Raw genomic sequence first — 22,294 nt, forward strand, 5'->3', positions numbered from 1 at the left:
GTCATTGGTGAATCTTCCTACTAATTTGGGTGTGTCCAACCAATACAAATTAGTGGAGTTGAAAATATCTGATCTAACAACCAGTACTGACGAGGATATATTCCCTTGGCAGCAAGGCAGCATCACGTCAAATAAAACTTTTGGTCTGTGGTATTGTGCTGTATTCATTGTTTTGCTTTTTTGAGGCTCTCCCTCATTTGGTAAGAACTGAGACCTCTGGAGTTCAGCTGGAAAAGCTATTTCCCTGGGTTCTCACCACAACATTTAAACTTCTGCTGCCTGATTACCTGAGAGTGGGCGGATTGGACTTTAAAATCTCATCCTATTACTCTTTAAGGTATTAGGATAAGGCCAACTGGCTACAACCGTAGGCTCTGTCTTCTCATTTCTGTCTCTACTGCCATAGGCCATGACTTCACTACTCTCAAGTCACTTAGCTAAACCTGGATAATGAGCATTTTGGGATTAGAGATTGCCTTACATATTTGTTTTCTATTGTATATGGCAGAGTTTTTAATACTTTATGAACTTAATGAAAATTCATTTCCTTAGTTTTAAAAACATTTAAAAAATTGCAGTTATAATTCACATACCATAAAATTCGCCCAAGGTAAGTGTATAATTCAGTAATTTTTAGTAAATTTATAGAGCTGTGCATCTGTCCTCACAATCCAGTTTTAGAATTTTTCTATCTCGCCTCCCTCTCCCCCACCCCACCCCCATCCCTGGAAAGTTCCTTCTGCCTCATTGTAGTCAGCCTCTACTGTGACTCCCCACCCTAGACAACTACTGGACTGCTTTCTGTCACTATTCTTTTGTCTTCTCTAGAAATTCCAAATAATCAAAATTATATAATATGTAGTCTTATGTGTTTGGCTTCTTTTACTTATACTTTTGAGGTTCATCCATGTTAGTGCATGCATTAGTAGTTCACTCCTTTTTATTGTTGAGGAATCTTTTTATTGTTTATCCCCTGTTGATGGACATTTAGATTGTTTCCAGTTTTTAGCTACTATGAATAAAATGATAAATAAAACTTGTCCATACAAGTTTTTGTGTGAACATATGTTTCATTTTCTTCTGGGTAAATACCTAGGTGTGGAATTACTGGGTAGTACAGTAAGTTTATGCTTAACTTTTTAAGAAACGGCGAAACTTTTCCAAAATGGGATTGTTCCAGGACCATTTGTTCAAAACATTGTCTTTTGCTTGTTGAATTACCTTTGTTGAAAATCAGTTGATCATAAATGTATAAGTTTATTTTTGGATTCTCTTTTTTTTCTTCTTTTCCTTTTTTCTTTTTATTTTCTTTTTTTGTTTTTGTTTGTTTGATTCTCTTTTCTGTTTCATTGATCCATATGACTATCCTTATGCCAGTGCCACACTGATTTGATTACTGAAGCTTTATGGTAAGTTTTCAAATTGGGTAGCATGAGAACCAACTTGGTTTTTCTTTTTCAAAATTAAGCTGGCAGGACTTCCCTGGTGGTCCAGCGGTAAAGGATCTGCCTTACAATGCAGGGGATGCGGGTTCAATCCCTGGTTGGGGAACTAAGATCCCACATGCCACAGGGCAACTAAGCCCGCGTGCCACAACTACTGAGCTTGCACGCCTTAACTAGAGAGCCTGTGTGCCGCAGACTACAGAGCCCACGCACTCTGGAACCCGTGCGCCACAACTACAGAGCCCACATGCCCTGGAGCCTGCGCACCACAACTAGAGAAGAGAAAACCTGCCCGCCGCAACTAGAGAGAAGCCCGTGAGCTATAACGAAAGATCCTGTGTGCCGCAACTAAGACCCGAAGCAGCCAAAAATAAATAAAATAAATAAATAATAAATCTCAAAAAAAAAAACCCCCAAAAACTAGGAAACTGAAGGTTTCTATATATAAAAAAAATTAAGTTGGTTATTTAAGTTCTTTGTATTTCCAAATAAATTTTAGAATCAGCTTGTCAATTTCTACCAAGAAAAGTGTGCTGGGATTTTGACAGGGATTCCATAGAATCTGTTGGTCAGTTTGAGGACAGTTGCCATCTTAACAATATTGTCTTCTAGGCCAAGAACATGGTGTAACTCTCCATTTTTTTCCAGGCTTTCCCCTATTTATCAGTGTGCTTGAGTCTTTAGTGTATAGATCTTCTTTTGATAAATTTATTCCTAAATATTTTGTTCTTTATGATGCTATTAAGAGTGGAATTGTTTTTTTTTTAATAAATTTATTTATTTATGGCTGCATTGGGTCTTCATTGCTGCGCATGGACTTTTCTCTAGTTGCGGCAGGGCTTCTCATTGCGGTGGCTTCTCCTGTTGTGGAGCATGGGCTCTAGGTGCGTGGGCTTCAGTAGTTGTGGCGCACGGGCTCAGTAGTTGTGGCTTGCAGGCTCAGGAGTTGTGGCACGCAGGCTTAGTTGCCCCACAGCATGTGGGATCTTCCCGGACCAGGGCTCAAACCCGTGTCCCCTGCATTGGCAGGCGGGTTCTTAACCACTGTACCACCAGGGAAGCCCCCATTTCTAATGTTAAAAACTTGTGTTTTTTCTCTCTTTCTCAGTCAGTCTAGCTAAAGGTTTGTTAATTTTGTTGACCTTTCAAAGAATCAGCTTTTGGTTTTCATTGATTTTTCTCTATTTTCTGTTTTCTACTTTATTGATTTCTACTCTACTTTTTAATATTTCTCCTTGCTTTGGGTATAGTTTGTTCTTTAGTTTTTCAAGGTATAAGCTTAGATTATTGATTTGTGATCTTCCTTTGTTATAGAGGTATTGATAGCTAAAGCAGTGTTTAGTGGTTCCATCTAAATGCTGCTTTAGCTGCAGCTCATACATTTTAGCTTATTGTGTTTTCATTTTCCTTCAGATCAAAATATTTTCTAATTTCCCTTATTATTTCTTCTTCATTGGTTATTTAGAAGCATGTTACTTAGTTTCTATATATTTTTAAATTTCCCAAATTTTCTTCTGTTGATTTATAGCTTAATTCCATTATCGTTGGAGAACTTTACATAATTTTAATTTTCAGAAGTTTATTGAGACTTATGACCTAGCATGTGGTTTATCCTGGAGGATATTCCGTGTGCACTTAGGAAGAATATATATTCCCCTGTTGTTGAATGGAGTGTTTTATAGATGTCAGGTCAGGTTCATTGATAGTGTTGTTTTCTACATTCTTGCTGATTTTCTGTCTAGTTTATGTATTATTGAGAGTGGAGGTTTTGAAATCGCCAACTATTATTTTTGTTTTTCTTTTCAATAATTATTTATTTATTTGGTTGCGCCAGGTCTTAGTTGCAGCAGGCGGGCTCCTTTAGTTGTGGCACTTGTGCTCCTTAGTTGTGGCATGCCTGTGGGATCTAGTTCCCTGACCAGGGATTGAACCCAGGCCCCCTGCATTGGGAGTGCGGAGTCTTAACCACTGCACCACCAGGGAAGTCCTTGACCTTCTTATCATTATAAAAAGTTCCTCTCCTTCTCTATTAACATCTTCTGTTTTAAAGTCTGTTTTATCTGTTGTCAGGTATAGCTATTCCAGCTTTCTTTCGGTTACTTGTGGTATATTTTTTTCCATTCTTTTTTTTTTTCATTTTTTTAGTAAAGTATACATAGCATGAAATTTACCATCTTAACCATTTTTACCTGTATAGGTCAGTGGTATTAAATATACTCATAATGTTGGGCAACCATTACCACTATTCAACTCCATAACTCTTTTCATCTTATAAAACTGAAACTCTACCCATTAAGCAGTAATTCCCCATTGCCTCCTTTCCCCCATACCCTAGCAACTGCCATTCTACTTTCTGTCTATGATTTTGACTACTCTGAATACTTCATATAAGTAGAAGCATACAGAATTTGTCTTTTTGTGAATGGCTTATTTCACTTGGCATAATGTCCTCAAGGTTCATCCGTGTTGTGGCATATTGCAGAATTTCCATCCTTTTTAAGGGTGAATAATATTCCATTGTATGTATAGCCCACATTTTGCTTATCCATTCATCCATCAGTGGGCACTCAGGTTGCTTGCCTGTATTAGCTATTGTAAATAATGCTACTTTGAACATGGACATACAAATATCTCCTCAGGATCCTGCTTTCAATTCTTTTGGGTTTATACCCAGAAGTAGAATTACTGGATCACATAGTCATTCTACTTTTAAGTTTCTGAGGAACTGCCATACCATATTCCACAGCAGCTGTACTATTTTACATTCCCACCAATAGTGCACAGGGGTTCCAGTTTTCTCCACATTCTCTCCAACACTTGTTCTTTTCTGTTTTGTTGTTGTTGTTGTTTTTAATAGTGGCCATCCTAATGGGTTTGAGGTAGTATCTCATTGTAGTTTTGATTTGCATTCCCCTAATGATTAGTGACATTGAGCATTTTTTCATGTGCTCTAGGCCATTCATGTGTCTTCTTTGGAGAAATGTCTGTTTGAATCCTTTGCCCATTTTTTGAATTGGGTTATTTGGGGTTTTTTTGGTTGTGTTTTAGGAGTTCTCTACATATTCTGGATATTAATCCCTTATCAGATATATGATTTGCAAATATTTTCTCCAATTTTGTGGGTTGCCTTTTTTACACTGTTAATAGTGTTTTTTGATGCACAAAATTTAAAATTTTCATAACATCCATTTTGTCTGTTCTTTTGTGCCTGTTCCTCTGGTTTTTTTTTCTTTTTTGAATTTTATTTTATTTTTTTATACAGCAGGTTCTTATTAGTCATCCATTTTATACATATTGGTGTATACATGTCAATCCCAATCTCCCAATTCATCCCACCACCACCCCCACCCCCCACTTTCCTCTCTTGTCCATATGTTTGTTCTCTACATCTGGGTCTCTATTTCTGCCTTGCAAACTGGTTCATCTGTACCATTTTTCTAGATTCCACATATATGTGTTAATATACGATATTTGTTTTTCTTTCTGACTTACTTCATTCTGTATGACAGTCTCTAGGTCCATCCACGTCTCTACCAATGACCCAGTTTTGCCCCTTTTTATGGCTGAGTAATATTCCATCATATATATGTACCACATCCTCTTTATGCATTCATCTGTCGATGGACATTTCAGTTGCTTCCATGACCTGGCTATTGTAAATAGTGCTGCAATGAACACTGGGGTGCATGTGTCTTTTTGAATTGTGGTTTTCTCTGGGTAAATGCCCAGTAGTGGGATTGCTGGGTCATATGGTAATTCTATTTTTAGTTTTTTAAGGAACCTCCATACTGTTCTCCATAGTGGCTGTATCAATTTACATTCCCACCAACAGTGCAAGAGGGTTCTCTTTTCTCCACACCCTCTCCAGCACTTGTTGTTTCTAGATTTTCTGAGGATGCCCATTCTAACCGGTGTGAGGTGATACCTCATTGTAGTTTTGATTTGCATTTCTCTAATAATTAGTGATGTTGAGCAGCTTTTCATGTGCCCCTTGGCCATCTGTATGTCTTCTTTGGAGAAATGTCTATTTAGGTCTTCTGCCCATTTTTTGATTGGGCTGTTTGTTTTTGTAATATTGAGCTGCATGAGCTGTTTATATACTTTGGAGATTAATCCTTTGTCCGTTGATTTGTTTGCAAATATTTTCTCCCATTCGGAGGGTTGTCTTTTCATCATGTTTATAGTTTCCTTTGCTGTGCAAAAGCTTTTAAGTTTCATTAGGTCCCATTTGTTTATTTTTGTTTTTATTTCCATTACTCTAAGAGGTGGGTCAAAAAAGATCTTGCTGTGATTTATGTCAAAAGTGTTCTTCTTATGTTTTCCTCTAAGAGTTTTATAGTGTCCAGCCTTAAATTTAGGTCTTTAATCCATTTTGAGTTTTTGTGTATGGTGTTAGGGAGTGTTCTTGATTACTGTAGCTTTGTAGTATAGTCTGAAGTCAGGGAACCTGATTCCTCCAGCTCCGTTTTTCTTTCTCAAGATTGCTTTGGATCTTCAGGGTCTTTTGTGTTTCCATACAAATTTTAAGATTTTTTTTGTGCTAGATCTGCAAAACATGCCATTGGTAATTTGATAGGGATTGCATTGAATCTGTAGATTGCTTTGGGTAGTATAGTCATTTTCACAATATTGATTCTTCCAATCCATGAACATGCTATATTTCTCCATCTGTTTATGTCATCTTTGATTTCTTTCATCAGTGTTTTATAGTTTTCTGAGTATGGTCTTTCGCCTCCTTAGGCAGGTTTATTCCTAGGTATTTTATTCTTTTTGTTGCAATGGTAAATGGGAATGTTTCCTTAACTTCTCTTTCTGATTTTTCGTTGTTGGTGTATGGGAATGCCAGAGATTTCTGTGCATTAATTTTTTACTCTGTAACCTTACCAAATTCATTGATTAGTTCTAGCAGTTTTCTGGTGGCATCTGTAGGATTTTCTATGTATAGTATCACGTCATCCGCAGACAGTGACAGTTTTACTTCTTCTTTTCCCATTTGTATTCCTTTTATTTCTTTTTCTTCTCTGATTGCCATGGCTAGGACTTCCAAAACTATGTTGAATAATAGTGGCGAGAGTGGACATCCTTGTCTTGTTCCTGATCTTCGTGGAAATGCTTTCAGTTTTTCACCATTGAGTATGATGCTTGCTGTGGGTTTGTCATATACGGCCTTTATTATGTTGAGGTAGGTTCCCTCTGTGCCCATTTTCTGGAGAGTTTTTATCATAAATGGCTATTGAATTTTTTCAAAAGCTTTTTCTGCATCTATTGATATGATCATATGGTTTTATTCCTTAATTTGTTAATGTGGTGTATCACATTGATTGATTTGCTTATATTGAAGAATCCTTGCATCCCTGGGATAAATCTTACTTGATCACTGTGTATGATCCTTTTAATATGTTGTTGGATTCTGTTTGCTAGTATTTTGTTCAGGATTTTTGCATCTATGTTCATCAGTGATATTGGTCCATAATTTTCTTTTTTTGTGTGATATCTTTTTCTGGTTTTGGTATCAGGGTGATGGTGCCTTTGTCAAATGAATTTGGGAGTGTTTCTCCCTCTGTAATTTTTTGGAAGAGTTTGAGAAGGATTGGTGTTAGCTCTTCTCTAAATGTTTGATAGAATTCACCTGTGAAGCCATCTGGTCCTGGACTTCTGTTTGTTGGAAGATTTTTAATTACAGTTTCAATTTCATTACTTGTGATAGGTCTGTTTATATTTTCTAATTCTTCCTGGTTCTGTCTTGGAAAATTGTACCTTTCCAAGAATTTGTCTATTTCTTCATGGTTGTCCATTTTATTGGCATATTGTTGTTTGTAGTAGTCTCTTATAATCCTTTGTATTTCTGCAGTGTCAGTTGTGATTTCTCCTTTTTCATTTCTAATTTTATTGATTTGCATCCTCCCCCTTTTTTTCTTGATGAGTCTGGCTAAGAGTTTATCAATTTTGTTTATCTTCTCAAAGAGCCAGCTTTTAGTTTTATTGATCTTTGCTATTATTTTCTTCGTTTCTATTTCATTTATTTCTGCTCTGATTTTTATGATTTCTTTCCTTCTACTGACTTTGGGTTTTCTTTGTTCTTCTTTCTCTAGTTGTTTTAAGTGTAGGATTAGATTGTTTATTTGAGATATTTCTTGTTTCTTGAGGTGAGATTGAATTGCTATAAGCTTCCCTCTTAGAACTGCTTTTGCTGCGTCCCATAGGTTTTGGGTCATCGTGTTTGCATTGTCATTTGTTTCTATGTATTTTTTAATTTCTTCTTTGATTTCTTCAGTGATCTCTTAGTTATTTAGTAGTGCACTGTTTAGCCTCCATGTATTTGTGTTTTTTATAGTTTTTTTTCCTGTAATTAATTTCCAGTCTCATAGTGTTGTGGTCAGAAAAGATGCTTGATACGATTTCAATTTTCTTAAATTTTCTGAGGCTTGATTTGTGACCCAAGATGTGGTCTATCCTGGAGAATGTTCTGTGTGCACTTGAGAAGGAAGTGTATCTGCCACTTTTGCGTGGAATGTTCTGTAAATATCAGTTAGATCTATCTGATCTATTGTGTCATTTAAAGTTTGTGTTTCCTTATTTATTTTCTGTTTGGATGATCTGTCCACTGCTGTAAGTGGGGTGTTAAAGTCCCATACTATTATTGTGTTACTGTCGATTTCTCCTTTCATGGTTGTTAGCATTTGCCTTATATATTGAGGTGCTCCAATGTTGGGTGAATAAACATTTATAATTGTTATAGCTTCTTCTTGGATTGATCCTTTGATCATTATGTAGTGTCCCTCTTTATGTCTTGTAACAGTCTTTATTTTAAAGTCTGTTTTATCGGATACGAGTATTGCTACTCCAGGTTTCTTTTTATTTCCATTTGCATGGAATATCTTTTTCCACCCCTTCACTTTCATTCTGTATGCGTCCCTAGGTGTGAGGTGGGTCTCTTGTAGACAGTATATATATGGGTCTTGTTTTTGTATCCGTTCAGCCAGTCTGTGTTTTTTGGTTGGGGCATTTAATCCATTTACATTCAAGGTTATTATCGATATGTATGTTCCTATTACCATTTTCTTAATTGTTTTAGGTTTGTTTTTGTGGGTCTTTTTCTTCTCTTGTGTTTCCCGCTTGGAGAAGTTTCTTTAGCATTTGTTGTAAAGGTGGTTTGGTGGTGCTGAATTCTCTTAGCTTTTGCTTGTCTGTAAAGCTTTTGATTTGTCCGTGGAATCTGAATGAGATCCTTGCTGGGTAGAGTAAACTTGGTTGTAGGTTTTTCTCTTTCATCACTTTAAGTATATGCTGCCACTCCCTTCTGGACTGCAGAGTTTCTGCTGAAAAATCAGCTCATAACCTTATCAGAATTCCTTTATATGTTATTTTCTGTTTTTCCCTTGCTGCTTTTAATACTTTTTCTTTGAATTTAATTTTTTAGTTTGCTTAATATGTGTCTTGGTGTGTTTTTCCTAGGGTTTATCCTGTATGGGACTCTCTGTGCTTCCTGGACTTGGGTGACTATTTCCTTTCCCATATTAGGGAAGTTTTTGACTATAATCTCTTCAAATATTTTCTCAGACCCTTTCTTTTTCTCTTCTTCTTCTTGGACCCCTACAATTCGAATGTTGGTGCGTTTAGTGTTGTCCCAGAGGTCTCTGAGATTGTCTTCAATTGTTTTCATTCTTTTTTCTTTATTCTGCTCCTTGGCAGTTATTTCCACCATTTTGTCTTCCAGCTCACTTATTCGTTCTTCTGCCTCAGTTATTCTGTTATTGATTCCTTCTAGTGTGTTTTTCATTTCAGTTATTGTGTGGTTCATCTTTGTTTGTTCTTTAGTTCTTCTAGATCTTTATTAAACATTTATTTTCTCAGTCCGTACCTCCATTCTATTTCTGAGATTCTGGATCATCTTTACTTTCATTACTCTGAATTCTTTTTCAGGTAGATTGCCCATTTCCTCTTCATTCATTTGGTCTTGTAGGTTTTTACCTTGCTTCTTCATCTGTGACATATTTTTTTGCCATCTCATTTTTTTTTTTTTAATGAGTGGGTTTGTGTTCCTCTCTTACTGGTTGTTTGGCCTGAGGCTTCGAGCACTGGAGTTTGTAGGCTGTTGGGTAGAGCTGGGTCTTGGTGCTGAGATGAGGACCTCCGTGAGACCTCACTCCGATAAATATTCCCTGGGGTCTGAGGTTCTCTGTTAGTCCAGTGTTCCGACATGGAGCTCCCACTGCAGGAGCTTTGGCCTGACCCCTAGCTCGTGAACCAAGATCCCGCAAGCCCCATGGGGTGTCAAAAGAAAAAAGAGAACAATAACAAAGTAAAAAATAAAATTAGACTAGGAAACTAACAGATACGTTAGAAAGAATATAAAAATAAAAATATAGATGAATCAACAACCGGAAGGTACAACAGTACCACAATAGTAAAAAAGAGGAGGAGAGAAAAGAGAAAAAAAAAAAAAACGGGGAAAAGGCCTTCCTGTGGAGGGAGGGGCCTACGCAAGGGTGAGATTTGGGCAGTGGGCAGGGCCTATGCTTAGGACCCACAGGTCTGGAAAAGGCCCTGGGCACTGTCGTGGATGGGGCTTAGGCTCAAGGAATAGAAGGGGCCCAGGCGTGCCCCCCACCCCTGGTCTCAGAGGGTGGGGTTCCTCACCTGGGAGCCCAGCAGGCTTCCTGGGCTCTAGTGGGCGAGGCAAATGCCCTCCTCTCCTCCTCTCCTGCTCTTCCTGCTCTTCCTGTCCCAGAGGGCCCCTCCTACCTGCCTCTCTGGTTCTCCTCTTGGCCTTCTTGCTATGCACCAGGACCAATGCAGCCAGGGGACCTTGGAGGGCAGTGGACCAGCCTGGGAGCTCAGCAGTCTCCCTGGGCCAAGTGGGTGGGGCAAGCACCCTCCACTCCTCTCCTGTTCTCCCAGATGGCTCCTCCTACCTGCCTCTCTTGATCTCTCGGGTCTCCCTCCTGTGCTCCCAAGGACCCATGTGGCCTAGAGGGGGCTTTGGAGGGCAGGGGACCACCCTGGGAGCTCAGCAGGCTCCCTGGCCGAGTGGGCCAGGCGATCGCCCTCTGCTCCTCTCCCGCTCCTCCCAGAGGGCCCCTCCTACCTACCTCTCCTGATCTCCCCGGCCTCCGGGGCGCCGATCCTGTCTGGCCTCCACTTCTCCTCCCACCTCTGTCCCCCCACGTCCTACTGGTTCACTTGGGGGTTCCTACCATCTCCTTGGGTGTCAGGGTCCCCCACCAGCGGCCGGCAGGCACCCTAGTTGTGGGAAGATGCTAACTCGGTGTCTTCCCACACCACTGTCTTGGCTCCGTCCTCTGTTTTTATATCCAAGAAATTATTGCCACATCCAGTGTTATGAAACTCTTGCCCTATGTTGTCTTCTAAGAGTTTTATTGTTTTAGATCTGACATTTAGGTCTTTGATCCATTTTGAGTTAATTTTTGGTACTTTTAAAAAAATATATTTATTTATTTTTGCCTGTCGGGTCTTAGTTGCCACACGCGGGAACTTTTGTTGCAGTGCGCAGGCTTCTCTCCAGTTGTAGCGTGCGGGCTTCTCTCTAGCTGTGGCGCATGGGCTCCAGAGCGCATGGGCTCTGTAGTTGTGGTGCAAGGGCTCAGAAGTTGCAGCGCACAGGCTTAGATACCGTGCAGGGTGTGGGACTTTAGTTCCTTAACCAGGGATAGAACCCGTGTCCCCTTCATTGGAAGGCGGATTCTTAACTGGTGGACCACCAGGGAAGTCCCTAGGTATATGGTTTTATATAAGGTTCAACCTCATTCTTTTGCATGTGGATATCCAGTTTTCCCAGCACCATTTGTTGAAATCATTTTATTTTAACCTGTTTGACTCCAAAGCATATCTCTTATAGACAGCATATAGTTGGATCTTTTTTTAATCCAGTAAATATCATTTTTTCTGTATTATTCTTATTTTTATATTAGTTAGAAATATATTTATTATTTAACTTTATTATTATTTATTATTTTTTAAATGTTAGTATTTACAAAAACTGCAATAGATAGATTTGCATGTGGGTTGTAATTTGTTGACTCTTGGTCTAGAAGAATTCTCAAGAATTATAGTTAACCCTTGAACAACATAGATTTGAACTGTGTGGGCCCACTTATGTATGGATTTTTTTTCAGTAAAGATGGATTACAGTACTAAATGATCTGTGGTTTGAAACCATGGATGCAGAACTCCTGATAATGAAGTCTGACTCTAAAGTTATACGTGGATTTTTGACTGTGCCAGTGCCAGCACCCCTAACCCCCTATCTTGTTCAAGGGTCAACTGTACTTCATTCCATGAGTCTATATCCTTATTTAAGACGGTGTATAGAGTTTTTTTAAAAAATATTTATTTATTTATTTGGTTGTGCTGGGTCTTAGTTGCGCCAGGCGGGCTCCTTAATTGTGGCTTGGGGGCTCCTTAGTTGCAGCTTGCCTGCTCCTTAGTTGCAGCACGTGGGCTTCTTAGTTGTGGCACGTGAACTCTTAGTTGTGGCATGCATGTGGGATCTAGTTCCCTGACCAGGGATAGAACCCAGGACCCCTGCATTGGGAGCATGGAGTCTTAACCACTGCGCCACCAGGGAAGTCCCAGTGTATAGATTTCTTTAGCAGAACCCAGTCAATGTATTTGTCATTGATACATTTGAGGTAGTCCATAATTTTCTTCAATAAAGTGTCTTAATTGACCCGCGCCTTTTTACCTTCTCTTTGCCATTAAAATATGTGAGAAAATATGCCATCTACACATAGAAGAGTCGGCTGATGTGAGAGTATTACTTCTTTTGCCCAGCTGGGCTTAGTGAAGTCTTAGAACTGGTTAGTGTTTATGGCATCATCAACAAAGGTGCAAGAATTAAACCTGGTAAAGAGGACAACAGATGTAAGAAAAATAGGGTTCAGAGATCAGGGCTGTAGAAAGACCTGGTAGTGCCTCTCTTACCTTCTGCAAAGTCAAGTGTCAAAACTTCAGTCAGAGTCTCTATAATTTGAATTTTCTTGGCTGTCCATTAGGTAGAGTACCATCTTAATAAGCACCAGTGCAGTGAAGAATTTGGTCTAATATTACTTTTACATCCCAGGAACTGGACATATGAATAGTCCTTTGATCTGACTGTAACAAATAATTCCGTAGAACGAATCTCTCTTTTCCACTGAGTCTCCAATGAGTGTATGTCTTCATTAGAGGCCTGGCAAATTTTACTCTACCATGAAGCATAGACTATGCTCCAATTCTCTCTTTCTCAATTCTGTCTTCCTGTCTTCTCAAATACTTCTGAATCCGGCAGGATAGGCAGTGGAAACATGAAGGAGGTAGACAGGTTAAATGGGTAGGTTTGAATTCTGTTCAGGAGATGGTGAGTGGGGACCTGGGACCTCCCTAACTGGGCAGGATTCATTCCTAATCCTCATGCTGGGGCCTGGGCAGTTACCCCTGATAGCTGGGGATGATGCCAAAGATGAATGATGCTGGGGAAGAGGCCAAAGCCATAGATTCTAGTCTTATCAGTGCCCAAAACTCACTGTGTGACTTTGACAAGCTCCTTAACCCTGATATACAGTTTTTCAGAAGAGAGTTTGTGTAATGATTTTGCTAGTCCCTCACAAATCAATGTCCTTCCATCACCTGGTTTTAGTCTACCTTTCTAGTCATTCATTCCATAGTTATTGAGCATTTACTATATGATGGGAACCTTTATCAAGAACTGGCAGCAGGGAAGGTGTGGAGATGAAGGCTATTCTAAGCTTGTTTTATACACTTACATATTCATTGGACAGAAGCTCTGTTTTCATCTCTGAACTTATCCTGGTGTCTGGCACTTACTAACTGCTCAATGCGTTTGTGTTACGTGGACAAATATCCTGTTCCTATACCTGGGAATCCGGATTCTGTTGCTAATTATAATCTATCAGATTTTCATTGCAACAAAACAATTTGATAGTCTCATGAGTTTTGGCCTAATTTCTCCAGGTCTATAGTTGGTTTTCTGTTCTACCCGTGGAACCCTGAAAAATGAATTTTAGCCTACCACAGTTTAAGTGTATGGCTTTCTTGCCTAAAAACATATGGCAACAGAAGCTCAATATTTAGTGACTACACAGTAATTCCATAAAAACTTTAATTAAACTGTAGAGGCTCTATCTGGAACTATTGAAAGCTATTGGAATCTATTAAAACTGTGAAGAATATAGTTACACAATGAACGTGACAGAATATCTTTGTACTCAAAATAACACTTGAAAACTAGATAAATGTAGTACGATATTTATTACTATTTTATTTGAACTTTTAAGTTTTAATTTATTCAGTTATTCCAATTTGATCAACTTGTTCAAGGATATAGACCTCTATATCATAGCAGCATGTATCAGACCAGTCTTTCTAGAATCTCAGAAAATATACTTGACCATTTGGCAAATAAGTACTTAGTAGTGAAACATTTTGAAAGAATATATTCTTCCCACACTCAAGAAAAAAAAAAAACACAACGAGTATTTACTCACATGGACCTTGCAGATGAGCTGAAGAATTTCTTTTTATCCTAAAGTTTGCCTTCTCTTGTTGGAAAACAATGCCTAGCATAGTCCTGTAGGCGAAATGTGTAATTATAAAGCCCTACACAAAGCTCTACTTATCAGCTTCTTTCAGAAGCTGAGATGTTGAGCATTAAGGTTTTCTGTTGTCCCACCTCTGCTTAACTATTCAGCTTTTTAATTGGAGAATCATTCTCTGCCTCCTCCATTTTTATTTTAATAGGAAACCTCCATTTTAGAGGAATACAATATCAATTGGACTCAGAAGCTGGGAGCTGGAATTAGTGGTCCAGTTAGGTAAGAGACCCATGTGCAAACTATGACACAATTGTTCTAAAGAGAACCTGTTCGAAATACATCTTAAGTTAGAAGCATTAGGTTTGCCAGATTTGTGAAACAGCCTTAATTTAACAAGCAGAGGTATTTATGATAGGCTTTTTCTCATCCATTTAGAAATATATTTAAGTGACAAAGTCACATGATCTGTAACAGAATCATTTAAGATGTTGATACCATGGAGCCACTGTATGAGTCACTTGTAGCCAGCAGAGGCCATTTTGTCTTTCTTGGCCAGCATCAAGTTGATTTCACATGTCTAAGGCCTGTGAAGGGTGGGCGAGATGCCTCTCTGCCTTTCCATCTGCTAGCCCTGGGGGCAAGTTTGTTCTGATGTGCCTGGATATATTTTTGATTAGAAGCACAGTTCTCAAAGAACAGCTTGTTAAATTAGTTTTCACTATAACTTAGATGATTTCTGATTGAACTTTTTTCTCCAAATCTAGAGTCTGTGTGAAGAAATCTACCCAAGAACGGTTTGCACTGAAAATTCTTTTTGATCGTCCAAAAGCTAGAAATGAGGTATGGTCCTTTATTGCCTTGATTTGCCTAAATATTTGAAGTGCCTAAGAATTATTCTTTTTACAAGTAAGGCAGCTTCCTGGAGAGAATACAGAGATGCACAAAGAATTTTATGTTCATACTTACTCTGTTTATATTCATACTTTTTGCTATTCCATGTTATCATTATAAAGCAGTTCTTCATCCATCAATACCAAAAGCTGTTAGTAAAGTCTTGCTTCCTTTCAAACCACCTTTTGTTCTTTTTCAATTAATGCGATTCTTACACCCCAAAATACTCAGGTTTACTTCAGCTTTTGCTTATTGGAAAAGGTCTTTAAAGAGTGGAGATAAAATAGTATGAGGAAGGTTCTAGTGAATAGTGTATTGAAATGGTGTTGCAGGAGAACTCTGAGGATGTATTTCTAGTTTTTAATAATAGGCATTTGTTTAAAATTATTTGGATATGGTGATGACATGTTAATAATATGCAATGAAGGACTTATTCTTTTGCTTAGAGATATATGAATAATTTCTGAAATAAGATGTATTATTTACCAAATTTTTCATTTGCTAATAGATAGGACAGTAGAAGTAAATAAATCTGTTGGTGAGGTTTTTTTCATGGAAAGAGCATTAAGGAGGTAATCTGTGTATGAAAACACTTTTTTTTTAACATCATTCCAGGTGATAAGGTTTTTTACTGTAATAGGCTCATCCCCAGGCCTAGTGTGGTCAGTTCTGGGGGGAAAGTTTGGAGAGAAAATGTTGGCATCCCCTATGTACAGAAACATTTCCTCTGTTCTTCTTTAAGGTACGTCTGCACATGATGTGTGCCACACACCCAAACATAGTTCAAATCATTGAAGTGTTTGCTAACAGTGTACAGTTTCCTCATGAGTCCAGCCCCAGGTAAGACTACACAGGGTCATTATGACATGACCACCTCTCCATATGTAAGCCAAGGTGTAGTGGGGTCCTCTTTTCTTTTGTGCCCTCTTTCTCTCCCATCCCTTCCCTCCCTCCCTGCCTGCCTCCCTCCCTTCCTCTTTCTTTTTCTTCTCTTCTTTACTTTTTAATTTGGAAATTTTCAAACATTTGTAAAAGAATCATGTAATGAATCCTTAAGTACCCATCACCCAACCTCAACAGTTATCAACTCATTGCCAGCCTTGCTTCATCTATACCCTACCCACTCTCCTGGCCCCCCCTGAGTAATGTGGAATTAAAACAGATTCTATTTCAAATTAGCAAAAGGAGACCAAATATTATTCTAGGCAATGTCTTAGACGTTGATATGGCAAAAAGCCCTTATTGCTGAATCTGACATTCCTTTTAAAGGAAGAAATCAACATCATTCTTTTAGCCTCCAAATGTTTGGCAAGCTCATTGGGTGTCATTCTAAATCTTTTCCAGGGAATTCAAAGTTAAATAAGGTATGGTTTCCATTGAAGGGACTGAGATGTAAACCTATTATTCTAGCAGTGTGATAGGTACCAAGGAGAGGCATGCATAAAATATTTTGAGCTTACAAAGGAGGAGAGCTGCCCTCTGTAGGCTGGGGAGGCAAGGTGTCTCAGAGCGGTTACGTGGGGGCGAGGACTTGAAGGGGGTGAGTAGGAGTTTTCCAGATGGAAAAAGATGAATTTGTAAAGAAAAATGGAAAATCAAATGATTATTTCTTAAAACTGTGCTCTGTTGGTGAAAGCATTTGGATGGAAGCTGGAAGCATTTATATCAAAGAGTGGTAACCAAAATTCGGATTTTTTTTTTTGACAACATGAGAATTTTTGCTTTTATTTAGTAGCTGTGTAACCCTATCTGGCTATCTTGCTGGGCATGCTGTGGGTCGTATGGAAAACTAGTGGAGTGGGGGCAGGGAGTAGAGAGGGGGAGACACACACACACACACACACACACACACATATACACACACACACACACACACACACACGAGAGTGAATAACCAAGACAGCCCAACTGAATGACTTGATATTCATGTCCTATACAAAGTCGTATTCTGTTTTCGATACACTTTCAGTGTAGCTTCCCTAAAATGTATATACAAGTTAAGTACAGAATCTTCAAAAGGATCATCATTGTCTTCAAAACTAATTCTTCTGCTTTCTTTTAGCTTCTTAGAAACCTTTAGGTCAGGGATAGTCCTCATTCATAGTGTCCAGCTGGTAGTGACAAGGGATCCAACTCAAAGGGGCTTGGTAGGACTAGATTTAGGAAGTAGTAACACTTTGTAGATGAGGTATCTAGGTTAGCTACTTGATGTTTCAGTTTTGTTTTGTTTTGTTTTGTTTTTTAACTTAACAAAATCAAATGCTTTCAAACAGGGCTCGACTCTTAATTGTAATGGAGATGATGGAAGGGGGAGAGCTATTTCACAGAATCAGCCAGCACCGGCACTTTACAGAGAAGCAAGCCAGCCAAGTAACAAAGCAGGCAAGTTAACCCCGGGTACCAATCAAACTGCCAACAGTGTTGGTTAACAAGCACAATTTCATTGGGGGGAATAAAAGAAAGCTTGAAGAAAAGCTCTATTTGATCTCTCATTGCCTGCTTTGTTATGTAATTAGAAAAGATGCCTTGACAGGAGGAATGTGACCCCCTTTTATGCTTTGTTGGGGGGGACCTGTATTCTTAAGTGGTTTTCGATTGTTTGCCTATGATAAGATTTAAATAAACTCTGGAAGGAAGGTAATCTTAACTCCTTTTTAGATTGTAGATAATCTTTAGATGTATAGCTTCCAAGCACTGTTATTGGACTTTGAGATAAAATGCTAGTGATACTACCTGAAAGACTGTATGGTGTAAAAATATGTTTTAAGGCAATTACATATAAGATACTTTTTGCTTATGAGTCACCTTTCTCTCATCAGATCTTAATAGTAGTCTAAGGTCTTTGTAATTCTGGGTTATTCCTGGTTTTATGTTCTCTCTATTTTGACATCACATTTTATTGCTAGAGGGATGATGTACGTCACAAACAATACTAGGAATCCAACTGGAAATAACCTCATGAGGAGATGAAAAAGCTAAACCCTCAAGGTTTCTCTTCAGGCCAAGCAAGCAAAGCAGAGAGAAGCAGGACACATAGCCCACTGGTTCTTAATGAAAAAATTCTTCCAAATTTTCTGTGAGCCTCAAGCATTTTTTGACGCCTCCTTTCTGGTAGGGAGGAACTGATATTTGGAATGCCAAGGCAATTCCATACAGAGTGTGAAAGAACAGATAAAATCTGTTCTATTTGATTTTAAAAATTATAGCTTGTATTTTTCAAATATTAGGACTAAAGGATGAGCTCTGATAATCTTCTGTAAAACCAAACTCGTTTAAATCCACCTAAACAGGCAACATTTTCAACCAGTCGGATGAACAGATTAGAACATCAGGTGGAAAAATCCGTTCAGCTGCTCTCTGTTGTTCTTGAAAGCAGAACTTCAAGTTGGGCTCCCTGAAGAGTGCAGGTTTCCTTTGAGTCAGGCGTTAGTGCCGCTGCCCTGCTAGGGGGAAGCCAGACCCTCTGAAGACTGCCTGGCCCAGTGTTTGCTTTGCAGTACTTGTCACATCTCAGATTAATGGAAGTGCAAGTATTTCATTTTTCCCATTTCATACAGGATTTAACCATCAGTTTATTATGACAAAGAATTGTTTTACTGTTGTATTTTTTCTTTTTGTTGAACAAAATACAGCTTAATTCATTTCTATTTCTTGATATCTGAAGTCTTACTTAATTTCTGCTTTAAAATTGAAAACTGACCACAGTCTTAATTGACTTAGTAAGGATCATTTTTTAACATCCTGAGTTCTCTAAACCAGGGGAATTAAAGAGCTATCTTTTCTAAGATATGGTTGCTCCATTATGTCCTTTCCAGATAGCTTTGGCTCTACAGCACTGTCACTTGTTAAACATCGCACACAGAGACCTCAAGCCTGAAAATCTGCTCTTCAAGGATAACTCTTTGGTGAGATGACTTGCTCTTCTGTATTTTAGTGCTGCTACTCTCAGTATAGTTCAGGAACAGTGTGTAGGTGTGTATATGTTTGGAGTGCACTGAATCCATGGTGAAGAGGCTTTAGGCCAAAGTGCTTCAAGCAGCTTACTTTTCCCATATCTGTTCCCTCGCTAGAGGCTCAGAGAAATTGTACCATACCCCTGGCATCGATCATTTTGGATGACACTGATGTGTGTTTGTACATAAGGACTTTAGATTTTGGGTATTATTTGGAAGGACTTTGGGAAGGGGCAGGAATCTATATGCTGTTATATGTTACCTTGGAACTTAATGGTTGTGTTTAGTGTTAACCCTCATAAGGTGTGTTTTCCTCTCCAGCCCCAATCCATGCCCCGTGCACTGTGTCCCACCAGATAACTTACTCTGGCTATCATGAAGCTGATGTTGAGGGTAAAGCAGCACCCTAGATTGATGAGAGATAATGGGACAATAGAGTCAGGAAGCATCTTGATTTTAGTGCTGCCTTTACAAGTTATAAAACAGAGATAACTGTGAGTGGGTAGAAATTCCTTACTTCTGTATTACTAAGAACAGTTTCTAAATATGAATCATTGTCTCCAGAGCGAGGACATGCTACTCATAGGTTCAGGTCTCAGCTAGAAACTCCTGAGAGCTTAAGGTAACATGTCTTGCACCTGCATTTTCCTTTAACGTTTTCCGAGAACTCTGGGGCAGTGACTCCCATTTGTTTTATTTCAGGATGCCCCAGTGAAGTTGTGTGACTTTGGATTTGCCAAAATTGATCAAGGTGACTTGATGACACCTCAGTTCACCCCATATTATGTAGCACCTCAGGTAAGCATGTGCTGTTTCTTCCGTAGGATGTGTCACCAAGCTGCCTGTAGACTCACGTTTCTTCCATTCCACAGCATGAGTGGGTGTATATTACAAATGGAAGGAGGACTCAGCTTCATAAACCTATAGGCTGCTTAATTTGGTGCAGGCATTTTATTCTTTTAAAAGTAGCCTTATTGAGGTATGATTAATATACAATAAAATACTTCTACATGAAGTGTAGTTTGATGAGTTTTGACAAATGGATACTCCTGCATGAACATCACCAAAGTCAAGATACAAAACATTTCCATCACTTCAAAAACTGTATTGTGTGCCTTTGCAGTCATTCTGCTCCTAACTTAATCCCCTTAATTAAAACCACTGATCTACTTTCTGTCATTATTGGTTAGTTTTGGTTAGTTTTGCCTGTTGTAGAATTTCATAAAAATGGAATTCTGTACCTTTTGTGTTTCACTTCTTTGGCTCAGCATGTTTTTGAGATTCATCCATGTTGCTGTATGTATCAGTAATTAGTTCCTTTTTATTGCTAAGTAGTATTCCATCATATGACCAAGCCACATTTGTTTATTATCCATTCACTGACTGATGGCCATTTGAGGTTGTTTCCTATTTTTCACCATTAGGAATAAAGCTGCTAGGAACATTCATTTACGAGTTTTGGGGGACATACCCCTCCCCTTTAGGTAAAATCTTTTTCCAAAATGGTTGTATGCACCACTAATGTAATGTAAATGTTCCAGTTTCTTCACATTCTTATCACCAACTTATGTTTGTTAGTGTTTATAATCTTGGTCATTCTGGTAGGTATGTTCGTGTTATTTCGTTATGGATTTAATTATAGCATTTTCCTGATGGCTACTGTTGTTGAATATTTTTTCATGTGTCTACTGGCTGTTCTGTTGTGAAATATGGGTACAACATTCTGTTGTGTAGTATGGGTACAAATCTTTTGCCCTTTTTGTGTTGTTTTATAAATGAGATATAAGAATTGTTTTTATTATATTCTGGATACAAGTTCTTTGTCATATATATGTATTAATATTTTACTGCTGCTGTAACAAATTGCCACAAACTAGTAACTTAAAACAGCACACATTTATTACCTTACAGTTTTGGAGGTCAGAAGTCTGAAATGGTTCAGGATGTCAGCAGGACTGTGTTCCTTTTGGAGGCTCTAGGGGAGAATCCATTCCCTTGCCTTTTCAGCTTCTGAGGCCACCTGCATTCTTTGGCTTGTGGCCTCTTCCTCCATTTTCAAAGACAGCAGTGTACGTAGCATCTTCCAGTCTCTCTGACTCTGACTGGGTCCAATTACATTGGACCCACCTGGGTAATCCAGGATAATCCTCCATCTCAAGATCCTTAATTTAATCAAATCTTAGAAGTCCCTTTTACTATGTAAGGTAACATATTCATAGGTTCCAGGGATTAGGACAGGACTTCTTTGGGAGGCCATTATTCTGCCTACAACATATGTATTATGAATATTTCTCTCAGTCTGTGGCTTGCATTTCAGTTTTCTTTTTTTTTTTTGGCCGTGCCACATGGCATGTGGGATCTTAGTTCCCTGATCAGGGATCAAACCCATGCCCCCTGCACTGGTAGCACAGAGTCTTAGCCACTGGACCGCCAGGGAAGTCCCCATCAGTTTTCTTAATGATCTTTTGAATAGTAGAAGTTTTAAATATTGATCAAGTCCAATTCACCAATTTTTTTTTTCAATGGTTAGTGCTTTTTGTTCCTAAGAAGTCTTTCCATATCCATGGAGATGAAGATTTTCTCATGTTTTCTTATTAAAGGTTATAGTTTTAGCTTTTACATTTTAGACTATGATCCATTTGAGGGGTGTGTGTGTGTGTGTGTGTGTGTGTATAAAGGGTCAAGCTTCTTTTTTTCCCTATGGATGTCGTTTCCATATCACTTGTTGAAAAGACTATCCTTGCCTCATTGAATTACCTTACAGTTTTGTCGAATTGAATTATTTTGCAGTTTTGTCGAAAATCAATTGACCGTATATGTGTTGGTCTCTTCTAGGCTCTATTCTGCTTATTTGATACATATGTCTATATATCATCTGGATCACTGTAGCTTTATATTAAGTCTTGACCTCAGATAGTGTAATAAGTCCTTCAAATGTATTCTTTTTCAAAATTGTTTTCACTATTCTGGATCCTTTGCATTTCTCTGTAAATTTTAGAATTCAATTCTCTATGACAGAAAAGCCTCCTGGGATTTGATTTGAATTGTTTTTAATCTATAGATGAATTTGGAGAGAATTGACATCTTAACAATATAAAGTCTTCTACTCAATGAACATGGTATATCTTTCCATTTATTTAGGTCTTTAATTTTTCTCAGAAACATTTATATTTCTTAGTGTATAGGTTTTATACCTATTTTCTTAAATTTTTTCCTGTATTTTATGTTTTTGGAAATTATTGGAAATGATATTTTTAAAAATTTCATTTTCCAATTGTTTGTTTACAGTTTGTAGAGAAATAAATGATTTTTGATCCCTTGAATCCTGGGATCTTGCCTAAATCGCTTATTAATTCTAGTAGATTTTTTTTATAGATTTGTTAAGATTTCCTACATACAAAGTCATGTCATCTGTGAATAAAGATAGTTTTACTTTGTTCTTTCCAGTATG

The 22,294-nt window shown here is 38.3% G+C and overlaps 2 protein-coding genes across 4 annotated transcripts in view; one reads left to right on the forward strand and one right to left on the reverse strand.

Moving 5' to 3' along the window:
* The window catches only part of TMEM116 (transmembrane protein 116), a 233,242-nt gene that overhangs the window by 27,690 nt on the left and 183,258 nt on the right, over nucleotides 1–22,294 (reverse strand). The gene's annotated exons all lie outside the window — the stretch shown is intronic.
* MAPKAPK5 (MAPK activated protein kinase 5) overlaps nucleotides 1–22,294 on the forward strand; it is a 43,044-nt gene that overhangs the window by 2,198 nt on the left and 18,552 nt on the right. The window contains exons 2-7 of the mRNA XM_061169122.1: nucleotides 14,205–14,278; nucleotides 14,764–14,839; nucleotides 15,633–15,730; nucleotides 17,164–17,272; nucleotides 18,706–18,795; nucleotides 19,546–19,641. Coding sequence (XP_061025105.1) covers nucleotides 14,205–14,278; nucleotides 14,764–14,839; nucleotides 15,633–15,730; nucleotides 17,164–17,272; nucleotides 18,706–18,795; nucleotides 19,546–19,641 — 543 coding nt within the window. The remainder of the gene's footprint in view (nucleotides 1–14,204; nucleotides 14,279–14,763; nucleotides 14,840–15,632; nucleotides 15,731–17,163; nucleotides 17,273–18,705; nucleotides 18,796–19,545; nucleotides 19,642–22,294) is intronic.

Source organism: Eubalaena glacialis, chromosome 15 (genome assembly GCF_028564815.1).
Source record: "Eubalaena glacialis isolate mEubGla1 chromosome 15, mEubGla1.1.hap2.+ XY, whole genome shotgun sequence".
Lineage (NCBI taxonomy): Eukaryota > Metazoa > Chordata > Mammalia > Artiodactyla > Balaenidae > Eubalaena > Eubalaena glacialis.